At 36.6% G+C, this 15098-nt stretch overlaps 1 protein-coding gene across 3 annotated transcripts in view; it reads right to left on the bottom strand.

Moving 5' to 3' along the window:
• Positions 1–15098, bottom strand: part of if (integrin subunit alpha inflated) — a 68397-nt gene that overhangs the window by 38902 nt on the left and 14397 nt on the right. For 2 of the 3 annotated variants that reach the window (XM_089077218.1, XM_089077219.1), the window contains exons 2-3: positions 10274–10395; positions 3429–3547 (exon numbers count right to left, since the gene is read on the bottom strand). In XM_089077218.1, the coding sequence (XP_088933344.1) occupies positions 3429–3547; positions 10274–10395 (241 nt within the window). The remainder of the gene's footprint in view (positions 1–3428; positions 3548–10273; positions 10396–15098) is intronic. The other variant, XM_089077220.1, reaches the window with a different exon arrangement.

The raw sequence follows: 15098 nt of genomic DNA, 5'->3' as shown, positions 1-15098 counted from the left end.
AGGATCTTAAAACTTTTCAAGACTTAGATCTCATCGTCCTTTGTAGACGATATTCTATCGAATGCATAAAATTTCCTATTTACCTTCTAGTACTCCGGGACCTTCGTTCACTTTTCGCACGCGGCTTTTGCATGTGATCTTTTGTCTCGAGAGCGATTAATGGCAATCGCGTTGATCGACGAATGAACGCGTGAAATTCATCGTTAAAGATCGAAACAAATACTTATCTGCCAATGGCAACGAAAAAGAGCATTAAGAGTTTTCATTCGATAAAGTTTCGACAATCGCCTCTGGACGCTTAGGAGCTCGATGCTCGTCCATAGGGTAACAATAAAAAGACTTTAAAAGTAAGAGAAGACTTTTATACGATTACGCATACAGACGAATGGCGAATATATATGACATCGTTTTGCATTGTTTCGTAGAATAACGATTACATAATTTATTTGTTGTTTTAACATCATAGACAGACGCATTAAGTCTACAATGATATCGTACGTACGTACCTCCAGTTATGAAAGAGATGCTCTACAAGATTAAAATTTTTCATGTATATTTGATATGTTGGATAATTTTTAATGTTAAATAAAAAAGTCACAAATATATCAAAAAACGTCAATTTTGACGTTTTAATCTCACTTTTCTCAAAAACCTGACATGATAGGGCAATTTAATTGCCGGATTCATGTTCAGCGTACAAAAATACATCGGAAAAGGTATCTTTTATTCGAACAACGGAAAAAGAGTTTTAAAACGTCGGCCTGTGTTATCAAACAGAATAACAACAAGTTGAAAGAGCAGAGTATATCCGAAAGAACGGAGCGTTTATCCACCAGCAGTAATTAGTTATCTTTAATTGCCGGGTAGGGAGGACGAGAGTAGAGGGGTGAAGAGACAAAAACGATATGGAGAAAGCGAGGAAAAGTAAATGACGGAAAAAGCTGTATGTTTACCAGAGAACGCACAGTCTCGCATTCTGGAGTAAGTAGATAATTCCGGCACAACGTCGACATGCCAGGGAAGGATGGGAATGTCGTTGACAGTATGGCGTGTGGCGACGTCTCGCTATGTGAAAATTACGCGAGCATGAGAACGATAATCGTCGCTAATACGTCTCTCACATACGTACGCGGTCTTATTTATGGCTTTCCCCCTTCGGCGCTCGCGCGCCCATCGCGAGATCTCCGACTCGATCCATTCGACCATATCGGATTTCCTCGAAATCCACCTAGTCATTCACGTATCATTTTTAATCGAGCAATCACTTGGATTAACTTAACATTGTGCACGAACACGAGTGGTCAAATGATTATATTTTGCGGTTCAATTAAAAAAAAAAATTGCCTTTATTTTTGTAAAAAAAACTTTCGATGCGTAATGTAAAAAAATAAAACAAATCGTAATTGAAATAAAATAATCTTTAACTAGATATTATATAAGTTTAGAATGTTTTAGAACTCTATATATAACCGCCACAAAATACAAATAAAGATTGAGATTAAAGAAAAGAAATAGACGATATTTATGTAATGGAACCAAGGAAAGAAAATTAATAAAGGGTGTAAAATGTAACAACATTTAACTAATAACTATGATAATAAAAGATAATTAAACAAAGAAGTTAATTATTCATGAACTCGCTGCAGTAACAAGTCACTTCTGGAAAACTTGGATTGATGCATCCCGGCCGGCTGCGGATTTGCAAGCGCGACTTCCTGACTATCCTTCTTCCCTCAATCTCTCTCTCTCTCCCGTGTTCAATCTTCGCATCCGCCATCGTAGTGGCTACCGCTGCCGCGCGTGATGAGCATACGCACAGTGCGTGCAGCGTAGGGCAGCGCATATAAAGATGGATAAGGGCGGCTCGTACATCATAGGAGCCGCCGCACCGTTCGGAAGGAAGGTAGAAAAAAAAAAAAAGAGAGAGAGAGAGAGACCCAGGTCTCTCTGGGTAGGGCAGAGATCTTCGCGCTAGATTGGCGCCCGACCTTTCGCTTGCGCGGAAAACATGCGTGTTGCGAGAAGCGCATCCCGCAAGGCGAGAGCATGCCGGCGTTACGTTACGAACGTGTCGGATCGTTGTAACGGGGCTTCGCCTTTGAATTGAAAATCTGCGTGGAAGCTGCGACCGAACGGATAATGACTTTAACACGTTATCACAGACGAGGCAAGAGTTGATTAGATAACTAGGAAACTATGTTAAAAAAAAAAACTTCACGGCGACGCTGAAAAGACCCGATTCAATAACTTTGAATCCGAGAAGTAAATCGGAGTAAAATAAAAATTAGTTACTTTGACGTATCATTGTAATAAAAAAAATAAGTTTTAATCCATCTACCTGTGTTTAAACAAATCTGTAACATTTTCAATATTTATAAATGAAAAATAGATATTAACGAGCTAAATATTGCGAAATTTTATAAATTTACTGTAATTTCGCAATTTTTAATTTTTAGTCGGTAATAATGTAATTTCGATTGTGTTTTACACAATCACGTTGAGTGCAAAATATTATTTTAACATTGCAATAAATATTTCTAGGTTTAATGTAAATATGGCATAATTTGATTACTTCATTAAAAGTAAACGATCTAACTTCTATGTTCCGTGCTAATTCGACTCGCTCGCGAGACGTCTCAACGTCACAAACGAAACGTGGAACGCGCCGGGAATTCGTTTGTTTTCGAACCCTGAAATAGAAGCTGTGGCCTTCTGGGAACATACGTCTGTAATCTCTCAGGAGATCTATCTGAGACCTCTAGTTATAAATCCCACGAATGAAAGTATTGAAAATCTTGAAGAGAATGTCGCAATTAATGGTTTCTTCATTATTTACTCTTATTTTCCTAATTATTCTTACTTATATTTATACTTATTAGAAAAGAATATTATTAAAAAAAAAATAAAATCTTTCTCTTGCTTTTCTTGCTTTGGTAATTCAATTAAATCTCTACCATTCGTAGATATTAACGCATATCTTCTTTTCTTAAACAACATTCATATAATACCTTAGGATTTCTAAAAATTACAAAGCGTAAATTACACAACGTATATACAATTAAAATATTAACAATTAAAGTTAAAATAATAATTTCTCGTTACAAAAATTAGTCTAATCTTCATATCATTGATCATTATTACTTTATCAAAACCCTCTCTGGAGGGTTAGATTTTTAAATTGTCACATTTTACTTTTTTTTTTTTATTTTAGTTTAATGTTCTTAATTGAGGCTTATATCAAATGAATGTCAATTGAATAAAAGTCGATTCGTTAATCAGAAATTCAATGTTACACTCATAATTAATTACCGTTGTTATGCCTTGAGCAGTCACGCGTTACAATACTAAAAAATTATTACACCGTTAATATGCTGACGTCCGACCTTAAAATGCAAGTCGTGCGTTTCGATATCGGAGATCGTACTTACCAGAATTGGACCTCCATCCTTGCTAGAAGCTGAGACCGTGGCGCCAAACCACTGCAGCGTCTTGTTATCGACTTGACTCAAGCCGCCAATCACATTTGGAGTTTTGACATAATTGTGCCCTATAATAAACAAATTTTTTGTACCAATGAGTGTACCAATGTCACCAATAATTTGTTTTTAAATTTATTTAAATATTAAATTGTAAAAATTAAACGATAATCGTTATACCTATCGTAAAAATTTAAATACAAAATATAATCAAATATAATCAATTCATCGATGACTCTTTTCTTTTTTTTTTTTAATAAAACTTTGTAAAATAATTTTTAACTCTTTTTCAATAAGACTTGTCAAAGATAATCTAATTATTTAAAAGAAATAAATAAATTATACATTTATTTTAAATCTTTAGTATAAGACGTTTTTTGTAAATTTATTGTTCAAGGAAATAATGTTGTTTTGTGAAGAATATATTATTATTTCTTTGTATCAATACAAAGAAATAATTATCCTCAGATTTAATCAGATTATTCAGAGTGATTGATCAGAGAGTATATCGGTAGTAGAAATTAATATCTGGTTATCTTATCAGGCAATTACTTAATTGGAAGTAACCTAATGTGTCGCTGAATAAGATGAAGCAAACACGATGGAACAGAATGATATGAAATGACAAGGACGAGTTTTACTGACGTCTGCACCTGGTAATCTCTGCACTGTAGGATTAATCCCGGTCGAACTCAATCTTTGTAATGTTCATCATATCAAAGGTACCATTTGTGGAAGCTAATTTTCCGAAGAATAAATCAGCCATGAAGTATCAGGCAAACGAATACAAAATGATCGATTCGTGAATTGCATTTCTTTTCAGATCTTTACTATCTTTCATCATCGAATAAAAAAGAATTTCAATAATCTGTTATAATAACAAAAAAATTAATCAAAGCAAGAAGCAGATGCAAAAATAAAAGATTCTTTATCGATTATTCTATAATATTTAGAAGAAGAAAATGTTTCGTACTTTATAAAAATTATACAAATAAAATATATTCTACCCTAAACATAATAATCCTAGTAACATATAATCCTAATAAATAAATTGATTATTTCTCAATGAGGATAATTCAATAATATCGTAAGATCAATCGTGCAATTAATCGTTCGATGATCTCGGAAGAAAAGTCACGAATAGGTAGTAAAGAAACCTTAACGACGTCTTGTATTTTTCTTTGTCAATTTTGCAAACGGAACGAACCGTTATCTCGTATCGGTAAACTTTGGTCCTTAAAGGGAACTTGTCCTTTGCCTCCCAACCATTACCAGGTTGTTATGACTAGAAATCGGACGGACAATGATTCCAGTATAATCTCAAATATCGAAATTAATTTCAATAAACTATTATTTTTGTAATTATATCTCGTTAATTAACAAAAATTTATTTGTATATTAGTTTGTATATTAGAATTTAATTCTAGATAAAGGAGGAGGGTCACTTGTATTCGTCGGTTAATTGCATGAAGATTCGCGCAATACATTCGTACAAGTGAAGTATTGCCGATCTTTGGAAATTAGTCCTTGAGCAGAACGCGACAAGAAACACACCGTACCTTGGCAGAGGCAAGGTTAGGGCAGAACGATCTTACGGTTTTCTGTATTAGGTATTGTCAGTTTCTTGTCAGGAGGAGGATTCTTAGTATCCTTGGACCGTCCGCTGTGATACTCCGACACTCAGCGGAGCGAGTGAGACGAGAGAAGTTCCTCGAGAAGACGTTGTCGTTCGAATGACCGTAAAGTGAGTGACCTCGGAGAGACCTGGACAAGATCTCTTCCTCGTACGCAGGCAGAATCAGTGAAACGCGATCGAGAAGATTGTTTGGCACTTCGACATGTCGCAGGTGAAGCAGCGAGATACATCGCAAATAAGGATCGCGAAGGCGAGATCTCGCTAAATCCTGCTTGGATTTACAAAGATATCAAAACGATCTCATTCGAATATCGTTATATTATAACTTTTCCCCATGTTACTGTAAATTTGACAAATCCCTATTTATATATTTGTTTACATGAAGAGTGAATGATACAATTGATATAATTCTGCCAAAAAGATAGCGATTAAAAAATCAAAGGAGGTATGCAAAATTGGAAAAATTTTGTGATACAAAATCAATCGTCATGAAACTTGACGCAAACATAGTATAAGGTAGAGTATGAAGAAATTTAACCAATTTTGTATCACAAAATTTTCCCAATTTTGCACATTTCTTTTCAAGAAATTTGAGAGTAAGAAAAATAAAAATTTTGAGAGTAATCGCTTTCTTTCTTTTTTTTTTTTTTTTTTCGGAAAATATTTCAATAATATGTGAAAGAGCAATCGTTGTTTTTCCGAAATAATTATGACTAAAATTAAAAGTTCTGTATAAATTATCTTTCGATTGTGAGAGGTCCTTGGACGATGTAATAATAATATTGTTGTCATCGAGGCTTCATCGCGAAACTAGGCAACGGCTATTTTCGAGAATTATTTCGTTTGCAAGTTTCAACCGGACACTGTGACTCTGGACGTTGGTTAACCCATCACTATTTTAAACCGTGACAGTATAAATGTCGAAAGAAACGGATTCGTAAAGCGGCGTTTTCGGGGACCAAAGATGCGTTTCGTGATTTTACATAATTACTCCCTTTTTTCATCGATCATGATATCGAGCGTCATTATTTACATATCGGCAGTTTAGAAAATGCTTTTAGCGTGTAATCTTAACGAGGCTGTTTATGCAAAAAGAGTAAAACGTGACTAAACTACATCAATTTATCAATTTAGCGGTAAATAACTGGTAACTCGCTGTTAAATATAAACATTCGCGCGCAAAGCAACGTTCTTTCAGTTTCAACAAGTATGCAACGACGTGCAAAGTAAAGTTATTCAGCCTCGCGTGACGAGGCTTCACGTAATATGCACGTGCAAAGCGCGAGAAATAATCGAGATGTTTTCGTTGTTGAAAAAACAATCGTGCCGCGCGCGACACGTTGCTACCGAGTGCGATGCTAATTGGACAGGATCGAGGCGGGATAGAGCATACAATCGATTTAATTACCGATCAAAGCGAAAGCTTGTCTGCCCGCGAGAGTAATAGCACCGAGGGAGAGGAGGGAGAGGAGGAAATCGACTAATTGGACGTACAACTCGAGATCTTCTTGTTCGCGCAACCGGGCGAGAATGTTTCCTCGCGGCCATAAGGCCGAGGAGAATGCAAGCGGAAAGAAAACAAAAGACGGCAAAAGACCAAAAGAAGTTGGTCCCGTTTCTCACTGTGTGCGGATACGATTCTCATGCGAACGCAAATCGAGAATGGAAACAGAAATAGATTTCGAGAAAACAGGTTCGCGGGGGTTTCACGCGTGGGTGGCTCGATTCTATTAGGGTTAGGTTTTTATTAGTTCAGCTGTTCCGCTCTATCGTCCTCTGATCTTTAGAAATATTAATCTATAAACTTTTGTCTATAAACTTTTCGTTACTTTCGTTAATTGAATCTAATTTAATTGATTTGTCCCCGCGTATTCTTTCTCTCCGCAGCTTAAGCGCATTGTCTGTCACGATGATTCAATCAAAAATACTAAATCGAAATATATTCCAAATTATCAAATATTTAACTTGTAAGTTAAATGAAAAAAAAAATACATGATCACATCTAAAAAAAATCATCTACACAGAGAATCATAGTCTCAAATCAAAATAAATATTCTTATATATAAGCAGAAACATTATAATTTTTTTAAAAACTTTAATCTTGATTTGATTGAATTTCTATTTGGTGCAAGTATTAATATTTACTCAACTCAACTCAAGATTAAAAATCTGCTATATGAAGATTAATATTCTTGCTTATATATGAAAATGTGTAGTCTTGATTTAAGTCATCTAATGTTTTTTTTTTTTCTGTGCAAGACCTCGATAAAACAAGTACATTGTGAACATTGTGATGTTTTCCCTCGCGGAAGGAATAGCCACGAGCTATATTGCGGCAGAACATACCCACGCGTTCTATATCTTTGCGATTACGCGCGAACGCGCTGAAAAGGAAGAAATTGTATCTCGATTGCTCCTTTCATGCCGATCCCGCATTGCCGATTGATCCGCGTTCGCGCTCCATTTGCCGGATGATATAACGTGAAATCAGGCGGTCGCCGCGCCCGCCCGATCGCGTGATTTCCTGCCGATTCGTGCCCTCACATACTCTCACATGCCCGCATCATGCAATCTCGCTCTTCTTTTCGCACGAACGCGTATTACATTGCGAGCTGTAACCGTGCTGTAACCGTCGCGAGCGCGCGGTATCACGGCGGTGTCGATCGCCGCTCGCTCGAGATATTACGAGGTGCGTTAGCCGCGTCTAATTCGCGCCGCGAGTTTATCCAGCTAATTTACATTACCAGCACGTTCGATTCGCGCACGCCGTTTACGAGCGGCGCGAAAGATTACATCGAGCGCGAGAGCATTTGGCGCGAATAATATTTTTAACCCCCTCCTCCCCCCCTCCCCTCTTCGCTCGCTTACCAGGGAACTTTATGAGCCGACGATGTGCTCTGAACGCGGCCACTTTAATTGGTTCGTGCGCACGTTACCGCCCTGCCAGAGACTTCGCTACGCAACGTTTCCTCGCGGATTTATGAACGGCGGAGCGCGGCCGAAGTTCTCTCAGTTAGAGAGAGCGCAAATTTACAACGGTAATCGGATTCGTTAAGGATATTTTTCTAGCCTTTTGGCCTTTTTTAATAACCCTTACGTTAAGTTGGTTGCGTAAAGAAATCAGGTTACTTAACAAGATTTCTATCGTACGTAAAATGTAGATAGATAGATAATTTTGGTGCAGCAAAAGTTACACTGCAAGATGTAAATAGTATAGACGGTATATACAGTAGATCCACGTAAAGTAAGTCTTTACTTTATGATCGCATACATCTTCAACGTCTACCTAAATTATAAAAAGTTCAACGTGATATTTTTCGTGCTGAAATAATATCGTAGTATTTTCTAAAGATATAGTTCGCCTACAACCACAAAATTATTGTTCGATTCGATACACATCGAATTGAACATTAATTGAACGGCAATATATATATATATATATATATATATATATATTAAATAGTTTCTTGATTCTTAAATCAAAACGCTTTATATCTCGAACTTAGAACTCTCCTTATATGTATGTATATAAATTATGACGCAAATTCTAGGCATGATAAATCATGCGTGGTCAGTGCGCAACGTCACGTGTGGCAATTGCCAAGCATCGAAATATGGTAGGGTCAACGACAGGGTGGGTGTACTAAGAATAGCGCGTACTGTAACCAGTTCGCCGGTTACTTTTCGAGATTACGAAGCTACACTGGCACACCAAACGTCAAAGGAAAGGTAGAATGTAGGTCAGCCTGCTTTGCAGGAAAGTCCGAGGAAATCTGAGGCGAGAAGCTTTTCTTATTTGTATTTTTCAACACCCTTAAATAAATGGCTCGTCAAGGTAAATGGGATAATTATTTCAATGAAAATGTCAAATTAGATGTAAAAGTGTAACAAACAATCTTTTGAATGTACATAATACACGGAGAGAACAGCTGAGCAAAAATTTGAGATACAAATCAGATATAAAGATCTAAAAATAATCTTGTTATATATAGGCCTGCCAAAATTATTATGTACGATGTTTAAATTGATTATTAGAGGATCAAAAATTTTTGCGATTATTATTATCACATTTAAGCATAATTTAAAGTTGTTAAATAGGTTCTATAAATAGGTCAGTAATAATTGGTAAAAATTGGTAATTGTAATAAGATAATTATACCAATTTTACACGTCGTGCAAGAGACTGAATAATTTATGCGATAGATAATTATTTAATATACATGCGGTTAAGCCGCTATATAGACGGAACTCTTTATTCACAATTAATATCTGCCAATTAATATCTGCGTATTGTTTTACAAATCGTTTGATTGCCTCCACGAATCTGATCCGAGTTAATTCCAAAACCGGTCCGATCGCGCGATTCTGGATCGTGAATCACGTTCCAGACAGATGATCGTCCGCCAATCGATTTTCCTCCGAAAGACGTAAGCGAGCTTCAGCCGACGACACCGAAGAGTCCAACAGTCGTGGCGTTTCGTATTCACGACGTTCAATTACTTACTCAATGAATCGCCAATTATGTCACACACGATCGAGCATGCGGAATCTCGCGAGGCCGTTATATTACTCCGCTAACGCATTAATGTTTCAACGCGAGCGCGGTTGACGCGACGATCTAAATGAGTCGCAGATTAATGGGAGCGAGAACTCATGGGATTCCAAATTTACTTCCACCCTGAGCAATTCGTAATATTAACGTTAACTGTGCACTATTCTTGACCAAAGGGATCATCTGTCGATCACCCATAAAAGCGTTGCCATGTACATGTCCTCTGCCAATTATTGGTACTTTTAATGTTTTAGCATTTATTTAATAACGAATTAAACAAATAATAAATTATGTTTAAATTTAAAGTGGTTTAATTAAAAAAGGAGATTCTTTGTAAAAAGAGGATTTTTTTCTATTTTCAAAAAATGTTATATATATTAATTGTTGTAAGTATTATATTATAATTACTTAAATTTAATATTTTCTTCCATAGAATTCATTCGATATTTTTACGATGCATGAAAGTTAGCGAAATGAGTACTGAGTAATTTATTTTATTTAAACAAGAGATATTAAAGTTAATCTTCATCTAGAATTAGACCTCTTCGATCGCTGAAGCACCATTAGCGCGTCATCTGTCAAAAATTAAGATAACCGACGTCTCATTACCTTTATCGTCGAAATTGATTGCGTTGCATCTATCATCAACAGCGATATCGCATTTATAGACTGCGCCTCCTCGATAGACGCCTGCTTGCGCAGTTTCGGCCTCCGGTGCGCCCACGATCGCCCTGAAAGAAAAATAAGTAACCACTATCAGCGAAATCGAATACCGACGAAGGCACGCGCGCTTCGATGTATGCTTGTTTGTTTCCGGAATCACGATCAATTTGCAAATAGTCTCGTGAAGGCAATCGTGTTCCCGATTGATATCATCAAGATTATCACTTGTATCGATTTAAACGGCGATCTTGATAACGGATGCACGTGCAATGTACTATATATTTGAGATTCGAGGTCAGTGGACGCGGACTATTTCGATCAATGGCGTAAGATCTGGCAACAAGATCCAACTAATGTATGATGAATCGTATTCGGTGAACAGCTTTCGCCGTCGAAATCCCAGGTACAGCTGCCAGAGTCTATTGAAATGTCAAGAACTGCCAGTTATGCGTTCTGAACTAGGCAATGCTATACTTGAGAATTGAGCATTTAAACGCGCTCGAGGAACTTGATTTGCTTCTCATCTTCTTCCTCATGGGGAAAGCATTGTAATTTGGCTTTTTGACCCTACAATCTCTATCGCTAATAGATTTCCTTTCGATATTTTGCTCGCTGTCAATCAATCTTTTTATCTTCTTCTCTCAAATCTTTTTCCTTACTTGTCCTTTTCTCATCTTATCTTTCCATTATCAATAACATAAATATGTTATTTGAGTATTGCAAAATTGAGAATTATTTTTTTTCATGTAATTTTTCGTTTCGCAAAATATGTCATCTTAATTGATTGAGATGACCGATGTTGTTTCAGTCGAGTCGTAATATATTTTCAAACGGCGATCGATAAGAAATTAATCGTGGATAGTGGCTATAAAACCGCGGGCACTATAATGCTAAGTCATTTCCGGAGAAAAGCATTGCCGCAATTACTTGAAGAGATCTCCTTCGCAAAATGGCTTTATTAATGCAACTTTTACTACGCATAATTAATCCTAACGGCAGCGCGTTGGGCGTCAAATAATGTGATTAAGTGTCGGTGCCGATGTGCAAGAAAAAAAAAAAATTGTGGTAAAATAACGAAGACCCGACACCTTCAATTACGTTAACGATCGCCGCTTCGCGTGCCAAATTGGCCATTACCGTTATTGAACGGAAGATACCTTTTTTATGCGGCGCCTCTCCCACGGGATTCGGCGGGATCCCCGATATTAGAATAATTGGGACCAGATATTCCGAAGTGTAATTTATTATCCGTATGATGAATTTATTGTCCGCGTGCCGGTTCGAGAGTAGGCTGATCGTAACGTGGCCCGAAGAGATGGAAATAAAAGACAGCGATGTGATCGCGGACATTACCAGCGCGCCCAGACAATATGAAAATGGGATAGCCTAAGACAATCGATCGTGTAATTATCTCCGAAGGGCGTGTCAGTCATGAAAATCCAAGAGAGAGTATCGGTATTACCGTGACCTATCGGCTAGGTAATTAATTTCATTCTTGTTGAAGAATAATCATATATTTGTGGATATCTTCCTATGATTCTTTCTGTCATTTTTTTTTTAACTGCTTTAACAACGCAACTTGTTCTAATCTACTAGGAATTATAGAACTAATGCAGGTGCAAATAAAACTCGCATTAACTTGCGATGCAAGAAGATGAGATGCCAACTTCGCACAGGCGATTACGCTCAAATGAGACAAACAAGAACGACGAGATTATCAAAGATTAGTTTTTATAAAAAAAGATTAGTTATTATAAAATCTCTCCATTATAAATCTTTCCATCTATCATTTTTGGCAAACAAATAGCTCGAATACGAAAGGTATTTCGGATATTACTATATTTACTTTGTGATAAACGATGTTGCGATGACATGGCTTTTATCGTCTATGACAATTTGGAATATTAGCTCGAAGGGAAAAAGGTAGAAAGGTCTTTCTTCCCATTCAACGGAAATTATCTTGTCGATATATTTACGCGATAACGAGGTCGCATCAACCTATTTTGCATTAACTTTCATAACATTATATTGCAAGTTAATAATATCGCGTCATTAAATATGTACAACTATAAATACATGCATAATTAAATAAATTAATAATTAATCAAACTTAATTGAAGGGAGATTACGCTATTAAAAGGTACGTTTATATGTGCTTCAAATCATGGTACAATAAACGATAAAACATCATCTTGAAAACAGTTAAGTGAATAATAATCTACGCACACGATTTAACTCTGATGCATTGACCCAGTTTCGGTAATGCTGCTAATTTAAAGTCTATTAACATGTAGACGCGTTGAATAAGCGATAACCGATAACTTCGGCCATTGTTCCTCTGTTCTTCTAATCTGCGCCAAGGGATTCAATCGGCGATGATTATACCATTACATCCCATATCGCGCGCAATTAGTGTTATTAAGACTCGACCTATGGCCACTTGAATAGACATTGAAGATCAATCATAATTTAAATGACATTAAGTTACATCATAATTTAATATTTGCATAGGAAAAGATACTCGAGTATTGTACGTAATAATTCAGGCAATTATTTATTATCAGCGGAAATCTCGGCGTCAGATACATATACAGATTCTGCTGTTGTGAATTTCCATCTCGGAACCACCATGGAAATACCATTTCCTACGGAGCAACCTTGGCACACATCGGCTTCTCTGCACGATTGGTGCAGCGTGCGTAGGTAAGCGCCGCCACACATACATGTGGAAAGAGACGAGCCGATTATGCCTCTTATGTAAGCGATTCATAAGCGCCACTTGACGTGGCGTCGAAATCGTATGCCACAATATCGATAACAATAAGCCAGAGGAATTTATAAGCGGCCACATAATTTTCCGACTGACAGGATTCATCCGAGAAGTAAAGATAAAAGGAAGTCTCACCATAATTATCCTAACACGCGTGTCATCGTAATTAATAACGAAAACGGGTATATAATCGAAACGGGTTCTTCTTCATGAGACTTCACCGAAATAATACGAATAATACAATGTTAAATTGAGATGAGTTTGCGGCCAAGTAGATTGAAGTAATAATTAGAGATGGTAAATAATGACCACGTGCGAAGAAATAAAATGACCACGAAACTCACTTTTCTCTAATATATTGTGCGAGAACAAAAAGAGTGCCGTAATTGCAAGGAGAAGAACCTATCAGAAACATCATCGTAGCATCTGGCACAAAACATTTTCTTAAACATCAGATTGATGAAATATAATAATAAATATAATAAAACGACATTACATAACTCTTATTTTATTTTATCGATTTATCTGCACGCTTGATCGTATAATATGATTATCGTATATAATCATCAAATTACATTATAGAATTTAGAGAATTTAGAGTTCGATACATAATCAACCATTAATTTAAATAAAATTTATTTATATTCTCAATAATGTTTTCTTTGAGATTATAATATGATGCGTCATAATAATTTTAATCAAAGAGTGAAACGAAACATTTATATGTGAGCGACATGCGAAGTAACAAACGAAGATACGCGCTACTTCGATGAACAGCGCGATGAACAGTGCGTGGATTGAACCTGACGAGAGCTTAAACTCTCGCCCATTCTACCTTTTTGCATTCGTGAGTAACTACGACTACACCGATATGTGTGTATGACGTATGCATGTGAACGGGAATGCAAGGGCGGACCGGTCTCACAGGACACACAATCACTAATAATCGTCAGGGATTCTCGCGAATATGATTCGGGAGTCATCGATATAGATCGATATAGATCGATGTAGATTCTTTTAGGTTGAGCGAATTACGCAAATAGGTTGAGTGGGCGTTCGAGATGGTCATTCGAATTAGGTTGCGGCAGCAACCTGACTGTCAAAGAAAAAGTTCTAGGATTCATTAATGATTCTTAATGTCTTTCTGACACGCATGTCTTTCAATCTTTTATCTAACAGTTTTTCTCAGTACACGCAAACCTACATGTTTATTAATAATTCTCTTCTCTAAACTGATACGATTTTAAGCTTTCTCTCAGGAAACTATCTCAGGAACTATCTTATTTGTGTTTTCTTGAGAAATGTTTCTTCATGGTAAAGAAATGTTATTAGTTGATGAGAAAAAAATTAAAACGAGTGTCTAATTATAAATTTATAATAATTGAATTTTAATTAAAATTTAACATAAATTAAATTAACTAACTACGGTAAAATTGTACGGTCGACGTGAAATCAGCAGCATCGAAAATAGCCTCGCAGCTGCGACCGTCTCGCTATGCACCTGCGGTCTCTCAGTATTTATCGTCACGCAAATATTTTTTAGCGATAGGAATTCGACGAGTTGGCGATTTTCAAGGCCTCGATCACAAAACGGGAAACGCCTATTCAAGCATATGCGCAAGTTATTCGATAAAACCGATCGATAGTACGAGACAATATCCTCAGTGCGATTTTAATTTCTTGAATGATCGATCACAACAACTCTAGAAATATCCGTACGGCACTTCGTGGGTAGATTTTAGTTCATTAGCGACTGTTGTTTTGCGATATGGAAATATTAATTAACTATTGATATGCTAATAATACATGACTGAAGTTTCAAAATCATTGAAATTATTGAAACGTTATTTCTTCCTAACATAGACATGACACGTTTTTAGTTGACAGTCTCGGACAGCCATCGTGCCAAGTGCACGATGCGCAAACAAAGATCGAATGAAACACCGTGTGCTCGGAGTAACTTGATAGTTTCTATAACGTGTGCAATGTTTTCCGAGATGC

Source organism: Pogonomyrmex barbatus, unplaced genomic scaffold (genome assembly GCF_055798465.1).
Source record: "Pogonomyrmex barbatus isolate J1 unplaced genomic scaffold, ASM5579846v1 scaffold2, whole genome shotgun sequence".
Taxonomy (NCBI): Eukaryota; Metazoa; Arthropoda; class Insecta; order Hymenoptera; family Formicidae; genus Pogonomyrmex; species Pogonomyrmex barbatus.
This window is presented reverse-complemented; position numbering and strand designations above follow the sequence as displayed.